This window comes from Pezoporus wallicus, unplaced genomic scaffold, assembly GCF_028554395.1.
Source record: "Pezoporus wallicus isolate ANWC-B61680 ecotype Strahan unplaced genomic scaffold, APGP_CSIRO_Pwel_v1 contig_6978, whole genome shotgun sequence".
Taxonomy (NCBI): domain Eukaryota; kingdom Metazoa; phylum Chordata; class Aves; order Psittaciformes; family Psittacidae; genus Pezoporus; species Pezoporus wallicus.
In genome coordinates, this window is record NW_026637190.1 from 2,543,864 (window position 1) to 2,570,312 (window position 26,449).

The window sequence follows — 26,449 nt, forward strand, 5'->3', positions numbered from 1 at the left end:
TGGGGGAGATGGAGGCCTGTGTGGGACTGGCGTTTTCTGGCTGAATCCGCCCCTGATGGGGTCTCTGATGCAGGCAAAGCCTGGAGCTCCGGTTGCCATGGCAATGCCTGAGCGTTGAATCCAGCCTTGTCAGCGAGGAGGAGGAGGAGGCGCCCCAAGTGAAGAGAAAGAGCCTTCAACTGGTCTCTGCTCGGTGGGCTCATGGCATGCAGCGCCTCAGGGGCAGCCCTGCGGGCCGGCCAGGCTAGGCAGCCCCTGGGGATAAGCCGCCGGACACCACCAGCCCTTGGCTAGGGCACGGAGCCTCGGGCCGGACGCAGCGCAGGGTGGGTGGGTTGTGCTATGCTGGGCTGTGCTGGGCTGTGCTGTGCTGCGCCGGGATGTGCCGTGCCGAGGCGGGAATGAGAGACTGAGCCCTGGCCTGTTGGATGCGTTTCTGCCTCCTACCCTCCACCCATGGCGTGTGCGGAGGGGAAGCAGCCATCAGAGCTGGTTGCTGAGTCCCGCAGGCAGGCAGGCAGCTGCCTGGGACACAGCTAATCGGCAAGAGGCGTTCATAGCATCTCCGGTAGCTGCAGGGGGGCAGGTACAGCTGGGGACATGACTTGGACTCTCCTCCTCCTCCTTTGCTGAGGGGGCCTGCGGGAGCCACTGGCCCCTCCACACCGGGGCCGGCCCCGTGCCCCGGGACTGTGCTACCGAGACCATGAAGAAGTTTGCTTCCACGCGCAGCCTCAATAAGATCCTGCAGCAGTGCGACTCCTCATCCCGCGAGTACGAGGAGATCCAGGCTGTGGAGAAGAAGTGGCACCTGCATCTGGCCACTCCTCGTAAGTTCCTGGACAAGAAATGCAAAATGCCGTCTCTCTTCCTTTCAGCTCCGCCGCCTCCCAAGAGAGCGCCCAGCACCACCCTGACACTGCGTTCCAAGTCCATGACAGCGGAGCTGGAGGAGCTGGGTAAGCGGCGGTGGGCATCGCGCCGGGAGCAGGGGGAGCATGCGGGGCCGTGTGTGGAGCCGGGAGCACAGGGAGCGCGCGGGGCTGTGCCTGGAGCCAGCAGCACCTGTTTGCCAGTGGGAGCACGAGCACGAGGCGACGCGTCTCCTGCTGTCAGGTCTCCATCGTGCTCAGCAGCATATGGGACACAGTGGGGCTGAAAGCCCATCGTAGGGGTGCAGGACCCCCCATAGAGCCAGCCCACCCCTTCCATGCTGCCTCTCCGGCAGGCTCCATGTGCCTGAAGAGCATCTGTCCATCCATTCCCTGCTCCTCCTGCACCACAAACAGCTCCTTGTTCCCATTTTCCTCTCCCTGCCGGATTAGCTGCACCCCCCCTCGGCACTTCCCGCTTACACACACACACGACCGTGCGCACACACTCACACGTTCTGCTGTCACTACAGAGCCAGCCCACGGTTCCAGATGCCTTGGTATCCCAGCTTCCATCTCCATGTTCCTGTATTCTCTTAAAGCCTCTCCACCCCCACCCCATCCTTGCTTCCCCGTGCCCTGTGCCAGAGCCCCTCAGTCTTCCCAGCTGTCCTGGAAACCTCACTGAGCCCCCACCTTCCCAGTAGCACTGGGTTCCCCCCAGTAGCACCCCACCAGTGGAGAGCCATGGCAGTGCCGGTGTTCACGCTGCGGCTGGCTGCGTGGATGGTGTTGCCATGCAGAGACACGGTGATGGGTGCAGATGCGCTCGCTGGCCGTGGCGCAGGGGCTCTGCGTGGCAGATTCCTGTCCTGCCTGGCAGGAGAACCACCCGAGAGGCATGAGCCTCAATGGAGACCCCACTACCCCTCTGTTTTTTGGGGTCCACTCCCTGTCCTACCGGCACGTCCAAGCTTTACAACCCTGTGGGGTTCTCCTGAAAGAACAGACCTTTAGGGCTCTGGCTCATACTCAAATATGGGTTTGAAGGGACAAATCTCAGCATTTTAGTGTTTGCATCAGCTGGTTGATGGCCACTGTGATTTATTTGCTGAGCCCACTGCCTTGATCTTCACCCCAGCCCGCTCTCACTTCTCCAGAGCTTTATCCCTAAACCTGAAGGCACTGTGTTTGCTGGTAGCCATTAGGAGAGGCTTCAGAATAGCCTATTTCTTCCACTTTTTGCTCTTTCTTTTGCACGGACATAGCGCAGACCCCAGGGTTCATGTTTTCTCTCTCGCTTGCTGGCCCTGAGAGCAGTTCCTACCAGCATGAGGGTGGCTACTGGCACACACAGGCAGCACGTTACACATTTCCTGGCAGCACGTGCCCATCTGTGGTGAACATAGGGCCCCAGTCGAAGCCTGGCATGTGTCATGCGGGTGCCTTCACTGGGGGACAGGCCCCCAGCCAGTGGGACATGGCCACGACAGCCCTGTATGTGTGTTTTGGGAAGCAGAGCTGCTGGGCTCGAGGGGGGGCGAGCTGGTGGAAAGAGAAGTCACGAAAAGCGGAGAACCAGCCCTGCCAGCGAGTCTGTTAAAGATGAGTCCTCCAGGTCTGCCTCAGGATTCTGCATCTATTCGCTGCCTCTCGTATCTGGAGAGGGACCAGGAGCAGCAGCTGCCCATGTCTGCTGGTGGGGGAGAACTGTAGCTAGTGACTGGTCTTAGTCCATGGACTTTCCAGGGAACTGCAGTGGTTAGTCCCTGCCTCATGTCCTGTGGATCAGGAGTGAGCTGTAGCCAGGCCCAGCAGACATCCCAGGGAAAATGGGGATGGTTCTTCCTCCCGCTCTTTGTTTTCTGGTGTTGATCCTCCAGCTTTTACTGCCAAGGGGGAGGTTTTGTGCAGGTTCCCATCCCCACGCCTTGGCACTGTGCAGGATTAGAGCCCGCTGTCCTCTTCTGAGGGGACAGTGGTGTTGAGGAAAGGGACATTTCTACCTGCAGCTTCTTACAGGGAGCTTTGCCCCTGTGAGGGTCCCTGCCCCTTTTCGCTTGGATCCTGTCCCTGTCCTGCAGCTTGCAGAACATCCCTTGTGACTGTAGCTGTACCATAATGTTTTCTTGCTGCATGTTGTGCCAGTGCCCTTGGAAAAGCAGATTCCCAGGAAGCTGCTAACAAAGCACTCCTGTCCTGCAGTCCTGCCATTTGCTGGGTGCTGAGGAAACTGGCTCTGGGAGATGCACAGGTTGCAGTCTCCTGCCTTGGAGAGCAGGGAGTGATGGAAAGCTTTAAAAAGACTTACTCCATGGCTTGGGCATTAAATGCTGTCCAGACCTCCTCCTGGTCGTACTTCCTTCTGACATGGCACCTCCCCTCAGCTTTCTCAGTCTGAGGAAGAGGAGGAGGGCTTGTCCCTGTGGTGGGGCTGGTGGAAAGCTGGTGCCAGTCCCTGCCCATGGGGCCCGTATGAGCACTCAGGTTCCCTCCAAGGAGTACAAGGAGGATGCTCGAGGTGCTGCTCCTCTGCCTTCATCCCCAGAGCCCCAGTGAGGCCGGGATGTGCTCCTCTGCCAGGGCCAGATCCTGCAGCATGCTGGGAGGCAGTAGAGCTTGCAGGATTAGGCACGGCAGGCAGGCAGCAAGGCTGGAGCTGGGAATGAAAGCAGGAACTGTGCATGCCATTCATGTTGTCTTTTGTTTCTTGATTCCAAGCCTCCATGCGGAGAAGAAAAGGGGGTGAGTGAAACCAAACCGCACTTCCTGGGGGTCCTCCCTTCCCCTTCAGCCACCCACGCAGTGCCCAGGCAGCGCCCAGACAGCACCCAGGCCACAGCCCACACAGTGCACCCAAGGCACCGGCACCAGTCACATCCCCTGGTTGTCCTGATTGTGTTGGGATCCTTCAGGGCACAGGCAGAAATGGCCATTTGCCAGCCAGGGCTGACTTCTCCTGGTAGTGTGCTTGCTCTTTCTTTGCTCCGTGGTGGAAATACGTTGCACAGGGATGTCCCCTTGTGTGGGGAACGAAGCACGGCCTCCTTCAGCCCCAGGTCAGGCCTCTAGCTCAGTCGGATGAAATGGCAGCCACGGTATTTGCTGGGTCCAGCAGTGCAAGTACTGCTTCTCCTCCTGCTGCCATGCAGCCTGTCAGCATAGAATCATGGAACCATGGAATGGTTTGTGTTGGGAGAGACCTTAAGGCTCATCCTGCTCCAACCCCTGCCACAGGCAGGGACACCTTCCACTAGAGCAGCTTGCTCCAAGCCCCTGTGTCCAACCTGGCCTTGAACACTGCCAGGGATGGGGCAGCCACAGCTTCTCTGGGCACCCTGTGCCAGCGCCTCAGCACCCTCACAGGGAAGAGCTTCTGCCTAAGAGCTCATCTCAGTCTCCCCTCGGGCAGGTTAAAGCCATTCCCCTTGGCCTGTCCCTACATCCCTTGTCCCAAGCCCCTCTCCAGCTTTCCTGCAGCCCCTTCAGGCACTGGAGCTGCTCTCAGGTCTCCCCTTCAGGAGCCTTCTCTCTCCAGGCTGGACCAGCCCAGCTCTCTCAGCCTGGCTCCAGAGCAGAGCTGCTCCAGCCCTTGCAGCAGCTCTGTGGCCTCCTCCGAGGGAGTTGGATCTCTGAAGGGACCTGCTCAGACCTCTGTACCGAGCAAATGTGTCAGTACCCAAAGGTGAGGCAAAGCAGAGGTCCCATGAGTCAGAATGATCAGCTGGAGTTCACCATGGGTGTCCTGATTTTGAAGATGGCCATCTCCAAGTGCTTGGTGGAGAGCTCTTGCCACTTTGGACATGAACCACCCATTTCTGGGAGTTCTCTCTTGAAGGTGTCTCCAGCACTTCCTCATCTCCCACCCCAGCAGCCCAGACAGACAGTGTCCGCTCCTGGATTTTCTGTCACCTCCTGCAAGGGCACAGCAGGTACAAAGTGCAGTGAGTGCTGATTTGTCTCCCTGTGCTCTAATGGCATTGAGAGATGGGAAGTAGAACTGGCCCCAGCTGTTTCTTGGAGCATTGCAGATCCTTAGCCTCAGGGCCTTGGTGGATACCTGCCCCCAAGTGTGCTGGCCTCAGAGAGGACTAGTCCTCTTGGCAAAGACAGCTCGGCATCAGCGTTCGTGCAGGGCTCACCCCTCTAGGCTGGGCTTCCGAAGCACTTGGGGCTCAGTTTTAGTTTGCTAAGTGACGCATGAGTCCCATCAGGCCCTGGCAGGGTGTTGTAGGAGGAACACAGGCTGATGGTCACAGCACCCCAGGGCACCCATATCCTGAGGACCAGCAAAGCCATCACCACAGTGGTGATGTTTCATAGTCCCAAGTCCAACAGCCAGAAGTTATATGTCTTAACCTGAACGCAGGCAGAGCAGAGAACATTTCTCATGTTCTCCCATCTCCACGGTCTAGTGAAAGGTTTCCCTGCCCGCAGCATGGGGCTGGAACTGGAAGAGCTTTAAGGCCCCTTCAACCCAAACCATTCCATGATTCTGTGGTTCCCTGGGCAGTTTACTGGCACAGAGCACTGGTTATGCCATGGAGGTGGAGGGGTCCAGTTGTGACGAGTGCCATGGCAGCTACATCGGCTCCAGTGCAGCACCATGAGGCCACGCTCCAGGGCCTGCTGACTCATTTATGACATGGAGCCCACAGACTGAACTGGGCCTATCCTGGAAGCTCCCGAAGCTGGGGCAGCCACAGCACCAGCCCCACAGCCTGCATTAGCTGCATCAGACCTTGCCTGGCTCCATCAGAGGGAGCGGAGGGGGTCAGTGGTGACAGGGGCCAGCATCCGCTTGTTGCCCTTCCACAAGTCCTAAGTTTGGGGGTACTTTACAGTCCCAGGCAGAAGACCCTGTCACAGCCAGGGCTGGTGCTGTGTGAGAGTGCTGCAGGCTGGCGAGCAGTGAGGCATAGATGTGGTGCACAGCTGGAGGACCGGCCCCACCGCCTGAGCACCCTTGGACATGGGGGTGCACAGGGGCCAGGTTACTCGTGCCAGGGCCATTCGGGTGCATGAGTTCATTTGGAGAGGAAACATCCCAGTTTGTCCCAGGCAGACACTGGAGTCACACTGGTTGTGCTGGAGTCTGACTGAGTCCTGTGGAGTCCCACGGACTCCTGTGTTGCTTGTGGTCCCTGCGGCACTGGGTTCCCCTTGCCCACACCTCCCTCACCCAACATGGGGAACTCATTCTGAATATCAACAGCAGATCTGGGCAAAAAATCTGCTCTTTTAATGTAAGGATGGAGACTTGCTCAAAGCGTGGTCCCCTTGGGCACAGACCCCACAGCTCAGGCCGGCTGGGCAGCGTGCAGCTGGGGTGGGAATGCTGTGCGACATGGCATGGCATGGCACGGCACAGTGCCACTGCACCAGGTCCCAAAACTGAGCCTGGATGTGCATCGTGGCGGGTGGGTGGCTCTAAAACACCTCCATAATCTTCATCAGCCTTCATTAGGCTGGGGAGGGGAGAACCGGCTGCATCCTCACCCCAGTGTTCAACAGGCCTTGGAGCCACTCTCCCTGCAGGAGATGACTCCCAGCTTGGCCACGCTGCAGGGGCAGGGCTGTGGCTGGGGAGCTGCCTCGGTGCGCTGGCCCTTGCTAACCCCTTGTCTTGTGCGTTTGGGTTTCCAGAGAAGCTGGATGAGATTCTGGCAGCCGCCGAGCCAGCACTGAGGGCAGACATCGTCGAAGCAGATTCCAGGGCAGCCACTGTGAAGCAGCGACCAACAAGCCGGCGCATCACGCCAGCAGAAATCAGTGTGAGAGAGGAGGGCTTGTGGTGGGAGAATGGGGGCACATGGTGCACCAGCACCATGAACCTGGGACGGGGACCTTGGGGAAAGCAGGAGGAGAGAGGCTGTGGGGTGGCTGGGACATTTGGGCATTTGGTCACCAGCACAGGATTGCCATGAGGAGGACGTAAGAGCTGCTCTGAAAGGAGTGTGGAAAGCTGAGCAGGAGAGCTTTGGCTGGGATTTTCTGGATGTAAAACTGGAGATGAGGAGGAATCAAGAGGGGAAGCATGGAGGGAGTAGGAGTGGGGCTGCCAGCTCCAGCCTGTCTGGATTGGGAAAGTGCTGCAAGTGGTGGGAGGCAGCTTCTGGAGCGGGAGGTAAAATGGGACAGGCAGCTTCTGAGCAGAGTGGCCTGAGTAGAGCCTTCCCACGGGAGGAAACTGCTGCTGGAGTCAGCAGCACTGTGCAGCTACACAAAGGGCCTGAGAGCAGGCAGGGGAGTAGGCAGGGGGAGAGAGGGAAGATTAGCCCTTCAAAGGGCACTAGCAGAGTTTGGGAGGTGCTGGATGGGGCAGCTCTTCTGGTCAGCTGAAGGCAGAGGTGGGGAAGGCTCCATCCATGTCCCTGGGAAGCCTCCCCATGCCGGGGCTGTGGCAGAGCTTCACCCGCTGCCTGAGGGATGGGGTGGTCTGAGGTGAAGTGCCCTTTCAGCTGCCATCGAGACTGGGAATGTCCCTTTTCTCTCTTGCAGTCACTCTTTGAACGCCAGGGCATGGCTGCACACTCCGGGGTCCTTGCGGGAGCTGAGAAGCCCCACGTGTCACTGCGCAAAGGAATTCCACGGACAAAATCTGTAGGTAAGGCAGGCTGGGGGGGAAATCCCTTCCTCGAGAGAATAGAACATCCTTGTAGAGCGTTCGTGCCTGTGCAGGAATCAGCAGGAATGGCTCAACCCTCTCCACTGGCTTGTAGCTAAAGAGCTTTGAAAAGGGGATGTTTCATGTGATCTCTGCTTGGAAGGTCACCTGTGCCTCGAGAAGGCTGTTCTGATTCTGACTCTGATCGTGCTCTGAGCAGGAGTGGGCGGGGGGGGGAGCCCCCAGGGTCCCTCTCAGTCCTTTCATGGCACTGCTGGGGTAGGGGAACCTGTCCAACCTCTGTGTTGGCACATGAGGGTTGCAGGGTGTCTGTCAGTCCATGGAGCAGTCAGGGGGGTGTGAGGTGGTGAGCGTGTGGTGGTTGAGCATCAGACCATGAGTGTCACAGACTGACACAGGAGCAGGGAACAACAGGGAAAAGGAATAAGGAAAAACAGGGCAGGCAGGGTCTGGAGCAGACTACATGAAGTCCATGGGCTATGCTGGGATCTTTAGACAGTGTCCCAAAAGGTTTATGGTGCAACTAAACCTGAAAGTGCTGGAGGAGGGAGATGGGAGGACAAGGCAGTGAGCTAGGGCTAATGGCACAATGGCTGTGGGAGGTTCTCATTTTCTGTCTGGATTTTGTGTGTTTTATCTGGGTGTTGGTAGGGTCTAAAGGTGCAGGAGTGTGTGTGGTCACTCGCATGGAGGCTGAGGGGCAGGAGGGAAAGGGCAGAGAGAACAGTGCTGTGCTGTGTGTCAAGTGATCCCCTAAGGCATCACTGGATGGTAATAGTGATGCCAAAACAGATTGTGAGTTTAAGACACAAAATAAGTGAACAGAAAATAAATTCTGCTTCGACCTACAGATGAGAGCAGGATGATCCCAGCAAGAGTGTAAAAACTAGTTGGAAACTGCAAGGATTTGTATTCAAAATGTGCTTTTTCAAGTACAGAGCGGTGCATATGTGCCTCATGCTCCTGTTCGTATGAGGGCAGCTGGTACCTGTAGTCCCACATGAGATTGCTCTGAGAGTAATAGATAGCTAGAGGGAATCATATGTGTGTATGATTCATCTGGAAAACAAATAGGAAGAGATAATCTTTAAAACATTAAAGATTGGGTGTTCAAGGGCTGCCCTGGTGTGGACTGACAACACCATGCTGGTAAAGCTGCTGGTAATTTCTGCTCTGAAATCCAGAGTCAGAAGCTCCTGTAATGCCCAAGAGCTGAACTGAAACGTGGTCAGAGAGGTGATGAGATGCAGAGGGGTGTCCCTACAGGCCATTGTCCAAAGCCCCTCTCCAAGTTTCCTGTAGCCCCTTTAGGCACTGGAGCTGCTCCAAGGTCTCCTCTTCAGGAGCCTTCTCTTCTCCAGGCTGAACCAGCGCAGCTCTCTCAGCCTGGCTCCAGAGCAGAGCTGTTCCAGCCCTCTCCTATGAATCACACTCCCCTAAAATCACACATAGCTCTTCACTGTGCTCAATCCAAGAGTGGCATGAGACCGTCTGCACCCAAAGGGAGCAATTCCTGTTGAGGGGCCAGCAACTTCTTATTCCAGTTTTCCTGCCCCAGTGCACACCAGAAGCAGTGCCTCTTATAGATCAGCTCATTCCTGTGGAATTCCAGATAAGCTAAAATCGAAAATAGCCAAACAGTAGAAATGGGGTGGCAATTGGCTTGTTTTAGACGTCCTCCCTGAGCTGTCATTTCACACCCACAGTGACAGGCTCATACGCTGCACAGTCAGTTGACTTCATGATAAAAATCACTACTAAAAGTAAGAAACTAGCAGAAAAATAAGCAGGGGTTGCTTGGTGGTTTGGGGTTTTGGTGAAGACAGACTCTGAAGTATTTGCATATCACACAACTGGTTTAGATTCCCAGGGCCTTGTGATAAAAGATCAAAAGATTCCATGTTTGCATCTAAAAATTTCTTGAGCAAAGATGGGTGGCTCTCAACAGGCTGCAGAAAAAGCAGGATGGGAGAATTGCTTTGACAAAATGTGCAGGAATGCACTGCAGTGGGGAGGCTGAGAGAAAAGGACATCTTTGTCAGACTTCCAAGATAACCGCCACGTCATCTGCTCCAGCATCGGAAGATGCAAACACTGGGAGTCTGCAGAGCTGCCCTGATGCTGCTGAGGCTCCCCTGCACATCTCCAGGTGCTGCAGAGGATGGTTCTGCTCACATAGAAGTAGTTGTGTCCCCACAGCAGAGACCCACGACGGGCTCCAGGCACTGCCTCTAGGTGGCAGATGCACCTCGGCAAGTGCTGCCTGTTCAACCAGTCCCTGAGGATGCCGAGCTCCTGCTCTGCCAGCTCAGGGCAGTGAGTGCAGCAAGGGGGCTGGCTGCTCACCCTGATCCTGGTCCAGGACTGTCTTTCCCCAATCCTGGGTGAATCCCAATGCTTTCCCCTCTTCTAAACAAGTTCTCAGGATCATTCTAGCTGCAGTTTAAGCTTTGTGCCACAGCAGCCAGCATAAGACTGTTATTTCCCTGCTCTCTGACGGGCAGTGGGCTTTCCTCCTCCTGCCAGTTCTGTTGTTGCCTGGGGCTGATGCCAGCCCCATGCACCAGAGGATGGTGATGCTTACCCAGTTTAGGATCACAGACTGGTTTGGGTTGGAAGAGACCTTAAAGCTCATCCAGTTCCAGCCTCTGCCACGGACAGGGACCCCTTCCACTAGAGCAGCTTGCTGCAAGCCCCTGTGTCCAACCTGCCCTTGAACACTGCCAGGGATGGGGCAGCCACAGCTTCTCTGGGCACCCTGTGCCAGCGCCTCAGCACCCTCACAGGGAAGAGCTTCTGCCTAAGAGCTCAGCTCAGTCTCCCCTCGGGCAGGTTAAAGCCATTCCCACTTGTCCTGTCCCTGCATCCCTTGTCCCAAGCCCCTCTCCAGCTTTCCTGGAGCCCCTTTAGGCACTGGAGCTGCTCTAAGGTCTCCCCTTCAGGAGCCTTCTCTTCTCCAGGCTGAAGAAGACCAGCTCTCTCAGCCTGTGTCCCCCAGCCTGTGTTTGTCCTTGGAATAACCCTGAGCCATGTGCAGGACCTTGCAGTTGTCCTTGTTGAACTCCACGAGGTTCACACAGTCCCACCTCTCCAGCCTGTCCAGGTCCCTCTGAATCCCATCCTTTCCCTCCAGTGTGTCAACTGCACCACACAGCTCGGTGTCATCAGCAAACGTGCCGAGGGTTCTCGATCCCACTGTCCATGTCACTGACAAAGCTGTTAAACAATGCTGGTTCCAACACAGATGCTTGAGGAGTGCCACTTGTGACTGCTTGCCTCTTGGATATCGAGCCATTGACCACAACTCAAGTGCAACCATCCACCCAGATCCTCATTTATCGAGTCAACCATCAATCAAATCCATGTCTCTACAACTTAGAGGCAAGGGTGTCATGCAGGATAGTGTCAGATGCCTTGCACAAGTCCAGCTTGATGGCAACAGTTGCTCTTCACTTACCCTCCATCATAGAAGGTCACCAGATTTGTCAGGCACAATTTGCCTTTTCTGCTTCTGAGCATGAGTGGAGCCACGGCATTGGAACCTTTCTGCTGTAGCTCGGGTGGCTTTGGGAGCTGCTCTGTCATCCCTGCACAGAGGAAACAAGGCTGGAAACAGTGAGGAGTGCTCTGGAGAGAGCCACCTCATCAGCTAGCCCAAATACATGCACAGTTCCATTCTCACAGGGATTGAGGCTGTTATGGCAACAGGCCCAGAAGCATTATGGAGAGGTTTTATGTTCTCCTTGGAGATGAACAATGCACCAAGCGTGCTGTGAGCTGCAGAGGGGTTGCCATGAGGCATTGCCAGGCTGCTTCAGGCATGCGCCCCAGAGCATGACTCTCATTGCAGACCACTTTCCTCTTTGTGCTGGGAGGCTGGGCTGTTTGCTGGTCCTGCTGGTCACTGGAGGCTCTGTTTTGGCTCAGGCTATTTCTGCATGCACTGAGCTCTAGTTTGATCCGGTGATGTTGGGTTGCTCTTCGCATATACTCTTGCACTGTGAAGATACAGTTTATGCTGTTTGAGGGGAACTGAGGGAAAAAATTTCAAGGGCAGTTAGCAAAGGAACAGGTCTGTTAATTGGGGCGGGGCCAGAGAAGGGCAGCGGAGCTGGTGCAGGGCCTGGAGCACAAGTGTGATGGGGAACAGCTGAGGGACCTGGGAGGTTCAGAAGGCTCAGGGGGGACCTGATGGCTCCCTACAAGTGCCTGACAGGAGGATGGAGCCAGGAGGGGCTGGGCTCTGCTCCCAAGGAACAAGGGATGGGACAAGAGGAAACGGCCTCAAGCTGCCCCAGGGCAGGTTTAGATGGAGCTGAGGAGCAATTCCTGCCCCAGAGGGTGCTCAGGCATTGGAACAGGCTGCCCAGGGCAGGGCTGCAGTCACCGTCCCTGCAAGTGTTCACACCCCGTGGAGACAGGGCCCTTAAGTGACATGGAGGATGATCAGGGGCTGGAGCACCTCCCATCGGAAGACAGGCTGAGAACACTGGGGCTGTTCAGCCTGGAGAAGAGAAGCTGCTTGAAGACCTCAGAGCAGCTTCCCGTGTCTGAATGGGGCTACAAGGATGCTGGAGAGGAACTATACAGGGACTGTAGCGATAGGACAAGGGGTAATGGGTTCAAACTGAAAAGGGAAGTTCAGGTTAGATGTAAGGCAGAAGTTCTTCCCTGTGAGGGTGGTGAGGCGCTGGCACAGGGTGCCCATTGCAGCTGTGACTGCCCCATCCCAAACCATTCTATGATTCTATGGTTTAGTGGTGGCCTTGACAGTGCTGGAGAACAGTTGGACTTGATGATCTTGAAGGTCTTTTTCAACCTGGTTGTTTCTGATTCCATGATTTGTCATGGAAGTTTAATCTTCCAGTTATGCACATAAAGAGGGACCAGGCACAGAGGGAGGTCCTGGGCAGCACATGAAGGGTCATGCTGTTTGTGACAGACAGATTCTGTCTTTTCTCAGAGATCATTCCCACCTCCACCACCCCTCTTGAGAACATGGAATAGCACACAAGGTTTCAGTCATCTGGCAGATCACTGGTGTGTGGTGGAGGGACGTCTGGAGGAGGTGGAGGGCTCAGACCTCGTGCGTGTTCCTAGTCATAGGAATAGCGAAGGGCAGGTTGGTAATTGCTGGGTTGAGATGCGATGAAATGAAAGGACAATCTAATTCGTGTGCTACCAGTTGGAAGGAGCTGCCTTTCCCCAGTGTTGTGCTGCGTATTAAGAGAGTCTGGCTGAGGCTCGGCATTGGAGACTTGGCCTGTTGGCTGATGGCTTGTTCTGTGGGTGGTGAAGTGCTGCTCTGCTATGTCTTGGGTACGTCCAAGTTGTGTAGAAGGGCTTCAAATGCTGCAGGAGTTAGTCAGGCTCCTTCTGCAGATCACCCATCCCTGGGCCAGGTCTGCCCATTGCCCAACACGACATTTAGCAACAGGCAAGTGAGAAAAGTGAAAAGTGAACATATTTACAACAGGTAACCAACAGTTAATGCTTCAGTGGGTAGGAGAGAGCTGTGCTTCCAGTCACCAGCATTTCAGGTAGATTCAAACAGATTCTCTCTCCATTTCAAGTTAAAATCTGGAATAGTTTCAGCAGTCCATCATGATTTAGGAGGACCCTTGTCCTCGACGCTGCTTCCAAGGGGATCTCTGTAGGCTGTAGGCCTTGCTCTGCAAGGACTGAATACAACTCATAAATCCACTCCTTAAACCAGAAGTCAGGTTTCAAGCTGGCTCCTGAGGTGTTACTGGTTGCCTTTGTTCAACTTCAGACTCCCCGAGCAGAACTGCATCCTGTAAATAGAACTCAGCAGTGATTAGTCTCATGCTTAGCTATGAACAAATGCTTCTCTGTGTCAAGGGAGAGGTTTCATTTTGCCCTTGTGATCACATTTAAACATCAGGGAAGGCTTCCTTTCTGTGGAGACTGTATTCTACAAAATTCACTGTCACAGTAGGAGCGAGCAGTGAAAGATTTGGGTAAGACAACATAATAACACAGCAACAGGATTCAAAGAAAGCCTTGTGAAGGGTCTTTACAGGCTAGGTGGGCATGAAATTAGGTTTGAGGCAGAAGCTCTTCCTGTGAGGGTGCTGAGGCGCTGGCACAGGGTGCCCAGAGAAGCTGTGGCTGCCCCATCCCTGACAGTGTTCAAGGCCAGGTTGGACGCAGGGGCTTGGAGCAAACTGCTCTAGTGGAAGGGGTCCCTGCCCGTGGCAGGGGTTGGAGCTGGAGGAGCTTGAAGATCCTTTCAACACAAACCATTCCATGATTCTGGTGTTCTATGACTTGAACTGGTGGATGGAGTTTCAGAAGACAGAAGAGGAGGTGATACTGCACACGGGGCTGGTGGAATACAGAGCTCAGTGCTCAGGTTATTGGGAGTGCAAGAAAGCTGCCTGGGCTCCCAGAGCACTGCCACGGGGGTGAAGGAAGAACATCTGCCAAGGGTTAAGCACCAGTGTGACTGAGGCAGCTCTGGATCAGTAGGCTCTGGGAGCCTCTGCATCCTTGGGCTCTGTACGCTTCCTCATGGGATTACTACTGGCCGCTGCAGGCAGCACATGGGACTGGATGTGCCTTTGATCTGCTGTACTGGAGGGGAGGTGGGGAGTGCAGTATGGAGGCAGTCTCAGCTGATGAGCAAGCTGCATGGAGGGAAGGAGAGACACATGAGTAAAGGGGTGTAGTTGTTTATGCAGGGCTCAGATGCAAGCATGCAGATAGGGTGAGCAGAGGAGCTGTGTCAGTGGTGAGCTGCAGGTAGTGGAGAAAGACTGCCAAGAATTTGCTTTCCTCCCCCTCTCCTCAGGAGAGATCTCTGATGGGGAGGAGCAATGGGAGACATTCGTTGTCATGGGAAACAGACACTATTCCTGCTGCTCCAAAGAGTGGGGTTGTAGAGACAGTCAGCTTGGGGACCAGAACTGTAGTGAAGCCTCTGTTCTTCTGTCATAGGATCAAAATTCAGGTTGGAAGGAGAAGGTCTCTAGTCCAACCTCCATCTCAAAGCAGGGTCAGCTGTGCCATCAGTTGATGTTGCTCAGGGGTTTATCCATTCTGGTCTTGAAAACCTCTGAGGATGGAGCCTACCCGCCCTCTCTGGGCAGCCTGTTCCACTGCAGGAATCATCATCACATTTCTCCTCTGACTAGTCAGAACCCTTGTCTCAGTTTTGCCCGTTGCCTCCTCTCCCCCAGCCATGGCCTCTTGTCCTCCACTCTGAAAAGCCTGGCTTTATCTTCTTTGTAGCCTCCCATAGGTACCAGAAGGCTGGTATTAAGTTCCCTCCAAAGCCATTCCTTCTGCAGGCTGGACAAGCCCAGCTCCCTCAGCCTCTCCAGACAGAGCAAGCTGTGACTGTCTTGGTAGCTCTCCACTGAACTCCCTTGAGTTTGTGGATGTGTTTCTTGTGTTGGGGGCCCGAAAACTGGATGCAGCATTGTAGTGTGGTGTGTCCTGGGTTCAGCAGTAGCAGTCATGTTTTTTCCTTTGTGTTAACTGGTGCAGTGCTGTGTTTTGACTTCTAGTTTGAGAACAGTGTTGGTGAAGCCGATGTTGTCGGTTGTTGCTAAGTGATGTTTACCCTGACCAAGGACTCTGTGAGGCTCATGCTCTGCCAGGGAGGAGGGGAAGCTGTGAGGAAGCAGAGACGGGGCGCCTGACCCGGGCTAGCCGGGGAGGTATTCCATACCACAGCACGTCATGCCCGGGGTGGGGGGTAACTGGGAGTTACCCGGAAGGACAGGAGCTTCCGGGTGGAACTCGTTTTCTTGGCCGGTGGTATCGTATTCTCTTCCCTTGTTATTTTCCCTTATCATTGTTTTAGCTGATAGTAGCGGTGGTGATTTGTTGCTGGACTGTTCTTGTCTCAACCCGTAGGAGTTGCACTCTCTCGATCCTCCTCCCCGTTCCTCCGGGAGAGGGGAAGGGGAGAGCCCCGGTGCAGAGGGGGGGGGAGACGGACACGGACCTTGATTGTTGTCAGCTCGGCACCACTCACTGGGAGTGAGTGAACAAGTTACCTGACTGGGTTTAAACCACGACATGGTGTCATGGGAGGGCAGGTAGGGGTAACCTCTTTGCTCTGTTGCCTTTGCTCCTGTTCATGCAGCCCTGGGCACTGTTGGCTCTGCTGCTGAGGCACTGGGTTACCAGCCTACCAGCCCTGCAGGTTCTCACCCGCAGAGCTGCTGCCCAGGCACCAGTCCACAGCCTCCTGCACAGGGAACTTCCTCCTCAGCTGCGGGACTCTGTGTCTGTCCTTGTGGGAATTCATGGAGATCCTGCTGGCCCGTTCCTGTCAGGGTCCTTTTGTGATCTCCAGCTGGTCACTGATAGTGCTTCAGATCCTGTTTTCCATAGTGCTCCCCTCCTCATTTAAGAAAAAAATGGAGTAGTGCTCCCCTGCTCATTTAGGAAAAAAATGGAGGAGAAACACAGCACAGAAAAATAACAAGTGGGGAATAGCGCAACTAAAGCAGAGCTTGCAGAAGCAGGTACCTAAAATAAAACAAAAACTAATACCCACATCTTCAATACATTCAGATTCTCTGTCCCCTTCCCCTTCCTTCACTGGCAGTTCTTCGCCTGTGGTGCTTTATAAGAACTTTACACAGAAGGTAGAACAGGGGCTCCCAATCCATCAACTCTTCAGTCAACAGCTGAGAACTTGGAGCAGCAGCATCTGCTGGTAGTTGGTGTCTTCTCTGGTCTGGGAGGTGTTGGCCAGGCCACTCTTTGCAGATCACAAGAAGGTGCAGCAGCTTTCTGGTTTTCGTTTCCTGTAGTCAGCACAGTGGTGCCAATCCACAGGACGGTCAGCACATCCCTGCAACAAGTTCCAGTGGCACTAGCCCATATTCTGGAACAGGCTGCGCATGGTAACAGAGCTTAGTACTGCATAAATCTCCTTGGTTTAACTCCTGCCCATTTCTGTGTGAGAAGCAGAAATAAGCACGAAGGGATGTGGGTGTTTTTTTGGATCTTCATGCTGTTGAGAACATGATGATGTCTGATCTGAATCAGCCACTGCTCCACCTAGTGCAGAAACCTGTCGTAAGCGTTGCTCTTAAGCAGATGCCCAGGGAAGAGTGAAAACACAGCAAGGATATGATGTTTCTCCAGAATACTCACTCAGGCAGCTACTGACTTCAGTTCACAGGTTTCTGTGCACATAATAGCCCACAAAAAGTGCATCCTCCAACACTTTGTCCAGTGTCTCTATGAACTCGTTTCATGTCTCCACTCTGTTGCCTTGGCATTAAAAATCCCCAAATGGTGCTCAGCAAAAACAGCCCATTTTTGCTCTTTGAGCACAGCAATGGTCTGAGCAATGTGGTGAGATGTAAAAGTTGCTGGTCACTGGCCAAAATATTCCTTTTATCCCCTGCAAACTCTACATCTGCAGGCATTGGGTGAAATTGCTCACGTAAGACAGGGCACAGTTGCCAAAGCACTTTGAGTGCTAGGGAATGTTACAGGAAAAGCACTAGAGCCAAAAAAGCAGGTGGTCACGGTGCTGCTGTGATGAAACATGGCCCTCTGCCAGCTCCAGCATTCTCTGAAGAGCAAAATCCTTGAAAACAGCTGAGCTGAGACTGAAAAGAAGGAGCTGTAGCAAGTGGGTGATGAGCACAGCAGGGTCTGGTGTGGAGGGCAGGGTCTGGAGCAAGCTGGGCTGATCCGCTAGTGTCCAGGCAAGTACCTGCCCCGTACTTACTGTGGTAATGGATTTTTTCTCCTATTCCTTTCCTTAGCAAGATTCTCATACTCTTTGCCCAATTATTACAAGTACCTTCTAAAGGAGTATGTCCTTGTAAAGAGTATGTCCGTGTAAGGACAAGATAATTACAAGTATCTGCAGAAGAGAAGGCTCCTTAAGGGGAGACCTTAGAGCAGCTCCAGTGCCTAAAGGGGCTGCAGGAAACCTGGAGAGGGGCTTGGGACAAGGGCCTGTAGGGACAGGCCAAGGGGAATGGATTGAACCTGCCGGAGGGGAGACTGAGATGAGCTCTTAGGCAGAAGTTCTTCCCTGTGAGGGTGCTGAGGCGCTGGCACAGGGTGCCCAGAGAAGCTGTGGCTGCCCCATCCCTGGCAGTGTTCAAGGCCAGGTTGGACACAGGGGCTTGGAGCAAGCTGCTCCAGTGGAAGGGGTCCCTGCCCGTGGCAGGGGTTGGAACTGGAGGAGCTTTAAGTTCTCTTCAACCCAAACCAGTCTGGGATTCTATGATACCTGAAAAAGCTCTCATGGTGCACCCAGGTAGTAAGTTATTAGTAAGAATGACAGAATCTGGCTTCCTTGAGTACTTCCAGTTCTTGAAATACATAACTTAAGTTTCTGGTAGACCCTGCTTCAGAATTCAGTCTCGCACATAGAACCGTATGTAACTCGCTGTGGGGAAGGGGGACGTGTGACACGAGAACGGATGCTGGGATGTGGCACCGTTGGCTGCAAGTTGCACAACCTGCTTGCACTCGGCTGTCTCACGCGTTGACAGTTGGGTGTTGGGAGGTTTGATGGAGCAAGTGTTCAATTCTGTCTGTTGGGTTGGTCTGAGAGCGTGCAGCCTGCCTGGAGAATGTTGGGCACAACTATCTGGATCTAAACCAGTACAAGGCGTTGTAAGAGTGTGGCTGCCCTCTGTGCCAAGTGAATATGAGCAAAGGGCCAGAATGCAACCGCATGCACCAGGAGAATGAACGATGAAGTGAAAAGTCACCTCAGCATGAAGGGGTTTATAAGGGGGGGAGAGAAAGGGATATCACATCCCATTTATGGTGACTGACACAACCTGGTCTGTCTGAAGACATCCTGTCTGACTTCACTCTTCTTGTTTTCCAGGTGAAGATGAGAAACTTGCTGCTTCCTTGCTAGATGGGAAGTTTCCCCGGAGCACATCGATGCAAGACACTGTTAGGGAAGGACATGGGATTCCACCACCACCTCAAACAGCCCCACCTCCACCTCCTTCTCCATATTACTTTGACACAGGCCCCCCTCCATCCTTCTCACCACCTCCACCCCCAGGAAGAGCTTATGATACCATAAGATCAAGCTTTAAGCCAAGCCTGGAGGCCAAACTCCATGGACTCCCTCAAGTCCTTAGCGCAGCTGAGATGTATGATCAGGCAAGGACTTCCATTCCTTACCCTGAAAGGCAAAAGAGGGCCCGATCCATGATAATCCTACAGGATTCCTCTCATCTTCCCGTGGAGCCAACAGAGATCCCCCGCCCCGGCCCATCTGCGACTCCTCCGGAGAAGCTGAAGAGGAAAGGAAGAGTGATTGACAACCCTTATGCCAACATGGGTCAGTTCAACGTCAGCCTTTTCGCTCCCACCAAGCCACAGAGGAAGAAGAGCCCTCTGGTTAAGCAGTTACAAGTGGAGGATGCACAGGAGAGAGCAGCACTGGCCATCACTGGAGGCTTTTCAAGGGAGCCCTCTCCCACCCGCAGGAGCCATCGCCTGAGTGGTGTTGAATATCAGCACCATGCTGGCATTGCTCAAGTTGAAGCCACAGGCATCCCCTTCGCCACTGCCATCGCTGGAGTCATGAAGGACAGAGACCGTCGTCTGGATGAGAGGCGGAAATCCACTGTCTTCCTCTCGGTTGGGGCTATCGAGGGCAGCCCCCCCACCAGCGACATGCCATCCTTGCAGCAGTCCAGGTCTATTGATGAGCGGTTGTTAGGAAGCCGAGATGTTCTACTGCCTTCCCCTGTCTCAGCTTTAAAGCCATTGATCAGCAGCTCATCCTCTACGTTCATCCACCCCCTCACAGGAAAGCCCTTGGATCCAAACTCGCCTCTGGCACTTGCGCTGGCCGCAAGGGAACGGGCCCTCTCAACTCAAGTCCCATCCCGGTCGCCCACCCCAATCCACAGCCCAGACTCAGACCGAGCAGCACCCCTCTTTGTGGACATCCAAACCAAAGAACCAGAGCGCGGGGAGTTGGAGAGCTTGGTGTCCCCTGCGTACTCTCCTGGAGGCAAAGGGGTGATCGGAACAGACTCTGGGACTTTGGCCCCTGCAAAGAGCCCGTGGGGGACTCCATCCACGCTGAGGAAAGAAACGGAGGCCCGAGCAGAAACCCCAGGGAAGGACGAGAAGAAACAAGAAGACAAGAAGTCCATGATTATTAGCATAGTGGATACATCACAGCAGAAGACCGCTGGCCTCATCATGGTTCATGCCACAAGTAACGGCCAAGATGAGATAGGACTTGAGATAAAAGAGGAGACACCAGCTGTCCCTGAAGCATGCACAGAGCCAACAGAGTCCCCCAAAGCAGAGACGCAGCCCAGCCCCATGGGAAAGCCTCCAGTGAGTCCAGCCTCTGACAAGACGTTGGGACAAGGGAGTTCGGAGGAAGAAGTGGAGCCCTACACGGTCACCCTCCCACCAGCTCAGCTATCTTCAAGCGACGAAGAGACCAGGGAGGAGCTGGCCAAGATAGGGCTGGTACCTCCACCAGATGAGTTTGCGAATGGGGTACTGGTCACCACCCCTGGCACACCAGTCAGCCACCTGGCTACGCCCAGCACGCCATCCATACCAGCGGCAGCAGTAGCACCTTCTACCACTGGCGGAACACCCTCAGGGAAGCCCTCTGATGCCCCCGTAGCCCCAGAGTCTGCTGCAGACTCGGGAGTGGAAGAGGTGGACACCAGAAGTTCAAGTGACCATCATCTGGAGACCACAAGCACCATCTCTACGGTCTCCAGCATGTCAACATTGTCCTCAGAGAGCGGGGAGCCTACTGACACATACACTTCCTTTGCGGATGGACAAACTTTTATACTCGAGAAGCCACCAGTGCCTCCAAAGCCAAAACTCAAGTCCCAGCTCAGCAAGGGGCCAGTTACTTTCAGGGACCCACTTTTGAAGCAGTCTTCGGACAGCGAGCTCATCTCCCAGCAACATGCGGCCACTCTGGCATCAGCCAGCATTGGCCGGCCACGCTACCTCTTTCAGAGAAGGTCCAAGCTATGGGGGGACCCCATGGAGAGCAGGCCAATCCATGGGGCTGATGATGACAAGCCAACTGTGATCAGTGAGCTAAGTTCCCGACTACAGCAACTGAACAAGGATACACGATCACTGGGGGAGGAACCAGCCGGGTCCACGTTAGATCCCGGGAAGAAGTCACCGGTGGTCGCGGCACGGTAAGGCACTGGTCACTGGCCGGGAGTGGGTGGGTGTAGGGTTTAGGCTCCTAGGGACAGGGAGGCGTGTATGCGGAGCTTGACTGTGCCGAGTAACCCAGGGTGGTCTTGAAGGGCATTTCAGAGATGTGAGGGGAGAGGCAATGCTGGGACATGCCTCTCAGAAGTTGGTGTCACTTGTTCATGGCTCCTCTCTATGCACCGCACATGTAGCGAGCTCACGCTGTTGCTTTTCCCCTTTGAATTCCCTTCCTGTTGTGTCATGTCCCTTGTCTTGATGCTGCTGTTTAGCTGCTGTATTTACTTGTGGGTTTCACTTCCACATGTTTGCTCCTGACCAGCTGATAACGATGTGTGGTTCTGCAGTGCTTTTTCATTCCAGAGGGTCTCCAAATGTTGTCAGGCTGTGCCTTAGAGCTCTGGTCAGTCTCTGCTCAGTGGGATCATCATGAGGGTGGTCTGTGACAGCCCTCAGGCTGCACTCCACAGCACCCACCCTCCTTTGCCCTGTATCCTGGCACGAGCCGGCTCTGGTGACCACAGTGAGGTGTTCTGGTGGGGGTTACCTGCAGGGGTGCAGCCCATGTCCTGCTGGGCTCAGCAGTGGGTCACACATGACTCTAGGCTGGTGGCCACTGGGACAACTGCTGGCTCAGAGGTGTCTGCACAGCACCAAAGTGTGGTAGATCCTCTCACTCCCTGTTGTTCTCCTGCACAGAGCCCAGACAGCCCAGGAGATCTGGAGGGTCACAGCAAAAGGACCACAGGACATGCAGGAGACTCTTTCTCTTACAAAGCCCTGCCTGGGTTCCCTCATCCCACAGAACTGAGGTTGCCTCTCAGAACTGTGGCCATCACACTCCTCGAGCAGCTCGAACCTCCCCATGCCCCTCACGCTGCCCTGTTGTCCCCAGTGGAGGTCACCCACTGCCTTGATCCCTGCTTTGCCCCATGCTCTCACCCTGACTCGCCCGCCAAACTAAACCAGAAAGACTCTGTATTAGAGCCTGAGATTTGAGAGCAAACCTCACAGGGCTTTGCAACTCAGTCACATCAGGCAGTGAGTGACCCAGAATCTCCAGCCTTGCCACAGCGATGTGGCTGCGGTAAGCAGGTCCCACTGGTGTCACAGCGAGTTGGGGCAGGGAGCCCTGAGCTCAAGGGAGCCCTTCCTTTGGGAGCCCATCCCCATGATAGGTTACAAGTCCACGTGGTGCTAGCTCAGCTGGTGACATTTCATGCTGTAGCATGGAGGACAGAGTGTCCATAATGACATCCCCAGGGGAGCATCCCTGTAGCTCCAGCCTTTAGCAGCTCACGTCTCCATGCCAGTGTTGGCAGTGACAGCCCAGCCTCACCAGTGATCCACCTCTCAGCAGGTACCAAACCTGTGGTTATCACCAGTGTGGAACAAAACCCATGGATCTTGCTCTCCTACACAGTTTTATCTCTCAGGACTCAGCCCCATGATGCAGGTTAAGGCCATTCCCTGGGGCTAGTGTCTCACATGAGGTCCCTCCCTGCACTGCTCAGTGGGGAACCACATGGGTGCATGTAGTTTAACAGCATTTGGGGACCCTTTTGAGATCCAGCATGCCAGCCCTTGTCCTAAAAAGTGCTGACTGTGCACATCTGCTGTCACCCAGAGAAGTTGGACATTGCCAGCTTTTCATGGCAATTGGTGACAGCATCTCAAAGAGCTTCCCCACGCCAGGCAACAGCCCTTTACAATGCCTGTTCTGGGCCTGGCTGGTGGAGGAGCTGCTGCCTTCGGCCCCTTTGGTGTCCCAGAGCCCACGTGGTTTCAGGCCACGGCCCCGCAGCCTTCCTCGCTCCTGCCCTGGCCTCCACATTACCCTGTGCCCCCTGCAGAGATGTGCAGGTATACTCCATTCCTAGGAGACACCCTCCTCCGTCCTCTGCCTCTCTCTAACCCCCTCCTGTCCTTCGTTGCTACTCCCTTCAATTCCTGCACTTCCCACAGGCCGTGTCCTTCCCTTGCCCTATCTCCCTGGAGCAGACTCTGCCCAGGTTCCTGCTCCATGACATGCTGTTGCTGCATTTGCTCTCACGAGAGACCCCGTGCCCTGCCGCAGCCTCCTCCTCACCTGCTGCCACCCAGTGGCACTTCCCGCTGTCCCACAGAGTCAAACACTCCTGTTCCCTTGTCTGAAAGTCATTTCATCTCTGAAATCTTTATGCTCCCAGTTGATGTCAAAGACTTGAAATATTTCCCAGGAAGTCAGCTCTAAATAGAGTATCCAGTGATGTCAGCCACCCGCCTTCATTGTGAAAATGCTTCTTTTATGGAATTGCTGTAATCCAGAAAATAATGTAAGGAGTGGTTAGATAAGCTTCAGTGACCCATTTCAGGACACACTGTTCTGTCCCTGGGCCTGTCCAGAGAACACCAGGGTTACCTCAGCCTCCCACAACAGCCCCATAGGCAGCCTCCTACACAGACCCCACACTGCTGCGGAGCAGGGAGGGATGTGCCCATGGGCATCCATTGCTCAGGGGCTGGAGGCACTGACCCCCACATGATGCTGCGGTGTTTTCTGTCATTCTTACATTTAGCTCAGCTCCAGAAGGGATCAGGAGCCAGACTGAAGCTCTTCCCTGGAGCCAGAGGTGTCCTGAAGTGCCGCCCGGACAGTGAGGTGCCCTTGCAGGTAGCCCTGCAGCGGCCACAGGAGCAGGCGCAGGGTTTGTTGCTGGTTTTTCTTCCTCACCACATTAACTTCTGAATTCACAGTAGTTTTATCCAATAGCAGATGACTTCTCCATGCATGTGGGGCTGTAGAGCAGGCCCTGGCATGTTTCTCTTGCAGGGGCCTGTGAGGGTCCTGGCTGGGGACCCCTGGAGCAGGAGACACAAACCGCTTCCTCTGTAACTGTGACTGTCTCTATCTCCTTCCAAGACAGTCTTCCACAGGAGGACGTTTGACAAGAGTGACTGAGAAAGAGGCCAGGAGATACTGAGAAAGAGACCTTAAGGGCAGAGCTAAGGCAATTATTAGAGACAAGATTTATTCCCCCTCTGGGTGCTGTGTGACCAGCCGGGGCTAAACATGGCAAGGGAAGCTCTGATAGGCCCATGTGCACTCAGAGGAGGGCTCTACTCCCCAAGCAGCATGTGCCTGCTTGCTGAGATGCAGCTTCCTGCACGGGTGACAGCAGAGCGGATGGACAGCCTCCATTCTTCCTGTGCTTTGGGAATAAGCAATGAACTGGGGACACAGGAACTTTGCTCCCTGACTTAGTGTGTCTCTGAAGGCTGATGTGAAGCCAGCAGCAGCTCTCCATGTTTAACATGAACAGGATCCTTGAAGATCCGGTGCCCTGGCTAAGCTGGGCACCGGGCATCTTGGTGTGTCCCTGATCTGAAGCTCCTGGCCAGCCCCGGACACAGCTCCTGCAGCAGCAGATGCCCAGAGCAATGGCTGCACTGAGCAAGGACCCCGCAGCTCAGACCTGCTGCCAGCGCTGCAGTGGCCTCGTTGTGTCACATCTATCACCACAATAAAGCTGACGCTGTGGAACAGAGGTGTGCGTGTCTGACCAGTGACCCCCAGTCACAGCCAGCCCGGTGCCAGCCCAAGAGCTGTGATGGCACCAGAGCCCAATCCTGGGGTGACTCACGCGTTCCATGTGTGTTGAGGTGGTTCTTGTTGAGTGTCCCCTTGTCCTGTGACCGGCCATGGCCATCCATGCACATCAGGCTTGAGTCATTCCTCACTGTGCGTAGTCACACTCAGACCCCAGCTCCCACCTCACTGATGGGGCAGGGGCCATGCACTGGGCAGCCCTCGGAGGTGAGCACGAGCTTGTGTTGAGCTGAACATGGTGAGCTCACCTTGACTCAAGCCAGAAGCATCTGAAGTGTCAACACAGATCCGGTTTGGGGCTCCAGCTAATGTAGCCAAGAGCCTGGGTTAGAGAGAGCTTTGCAGAGGGTGTTTGTTTGTTTCTTTGCTTGTTTATCTTTGAGCAACAGCCGAACATGCCAAATGTATCCTGTGAAGCAGAATTCTAGATACAGAACTGAGTTTTCGAGGTGCTGTTTTGGAAACCCACCACTGCTTTGTATTTCTACAGATCTGAAAGAGAGAGAGAAGAAAAATAAGCCCCTTAGGCTTTTAGCTCCTAGGGTAAAGCTTCCTCTTTCTATATAAACTCATCAATTAATTCTGTTTCAGTTAAATGGTGTAACATTTCTGGTGCAAGCTTTCAGCCACTGCACTTACAACCCCCTGTTTCCTTGTAGGCTTTTGATCACTTCACGGTGTCTTAAACCCCTGCACAAAGCAGAGCTGAGATTTATTTCCACACTCAAGGGGATTGTCCACGGAGAGCTGATGAGATTGGCATCTTGGTACCTTCCCTAGAGGGAGTTTGGGGCTTATGGGAAGTTATTTGCACTACACTGAGGTGTGAAGAGGAGGTGGCCTCCCAGCTGAGTCCTAGGCAACAGTCCCAGTCTTGGGAAGCGCTTGGCAGGCGACAGCCCCGTCCTTTGGTGACATGAAGCAGGACATCCCTGCAGCCCTGTCTGAACTGTTGCTGCTGACACCACAACGGCTCTGGGTCCCACTGTCCTGTGAGTCCCGAGCTCCTCCAGCACCCCTGCTTTCCCCATGCATCACTGCAGCCACCAAGGAGGGAGGCAAACACACAGTGCCGTGACGGAGCCTTGGCAGGTCTCCAGCCCGCACTCCTGGGGCATCCGGACCTGAAGATGCTTTAATGCATCTCTGTAGGGGACTAAAAATGCTTCCTTCACTCCAAGGATCCCTTTCCATCCCGCGGGAGGAGGCTTCTGCTCATGGAAGTGCACTGCAGTGGGACCACCAGCATTGCAGTGAGGCCACTGGCACTGCAGTAGGGCCACCAGATACTGCAGCGGGGCTACTAGGTACTGCAGCAGGGGGTTCTGGGTGGCCTGGGGGGGGCCCACACATTCTGCTGGTGCAGTGTGCCATGCAGTGCCGTGCTGGGGGATGCTCTTGTCTCACAGTTGCCATGGCACTCACCACAGGAAGTCACGCTGAGGATGAGGCATTCCTGAGCCCAGTCCAGGAGTTTCCCATGAGGATGGGGAAGGAAAGCACAGGCTGGGTTGAGATATGCTGGTGGATGTCAGGTATTTGGAAAGTAGAGAGTTCCAGAGGATGGCTGTAAAAATCTCATGGTTGAGAGAGCAGCTCCCAGAGGGAAAGGCTTCCTCTGTCTGAGATGACACCGATCTGACACCAGCTCCAAGCTCCCAGCCAGGGGTGTCCAGGGAGAACCAGCTTTTGATGTTGATGTGCATTGCCTACAAGGAGACAGGGGCATTGTGGGCAAGGCTCAGCATGTGTCCATGTCACGGCAAGCACAGCTGGCTTCACCTCATCCAGTCACTAACATCTACTAATCACAGCTCACCCACTCATCCCTCTCAGTGAGTAGAAGAGCAAACCGTGACTCTGCCTCATGCTTGTCCAGCAAGACTTAGGAAGAGCAGTAAGGGGCTGGCCAGACCTGTGAGAACAGCTCTGGGTCCCACCAAGACTGGGCCATCACGAAAATGGCACGAAAGAGGGAAGAGTTAATGCCTGAAGGGTCGCTGGGTCTCACTCTGGGAAGGCCCCGCCATGCAGTTCTATGTTGCCCAAGTACAAAAGAGCTGTGGGGCTGTTCCTTTCAGGGCTGTAGCAGACTAGAAGTCCCATAAAAAGGGCTTTTCCTCTTGTATGGAGAAGTAGAAAGGGACCCATTCAAATTTAATCTCTTTT

The 26,449-nt window shown here is 54.6% G+C and overlaps 1 protein-coding gene across 1 annotated transcript in view; it reads left to right on the top strand.

Annotated features, from left to right (window-relative positions):
- Positions 1–26,449, top strand: part of SHANK3 (SH3 and multiple ankyrin repeat domains 3) — a 313,275-nt gene that overhangs the window by 268,432 nt on the left and 18,394 nt on the right. Inside the window, 5 exon segments of the mRNA XM_057403824.1 lie at positions 879–959; positions 3,594–3,617; positions 6,519–6,646; positions 7,374–7,479; positions 18,347–20,672. Of these exon segments, the coding sequence (XP_057259807.1) occupies positions 879–959; positions 3,594–3,617; positions 6,519–6,646; positions 7,374–7,479; positions 18,347–20,672 (2,665 nt within the window).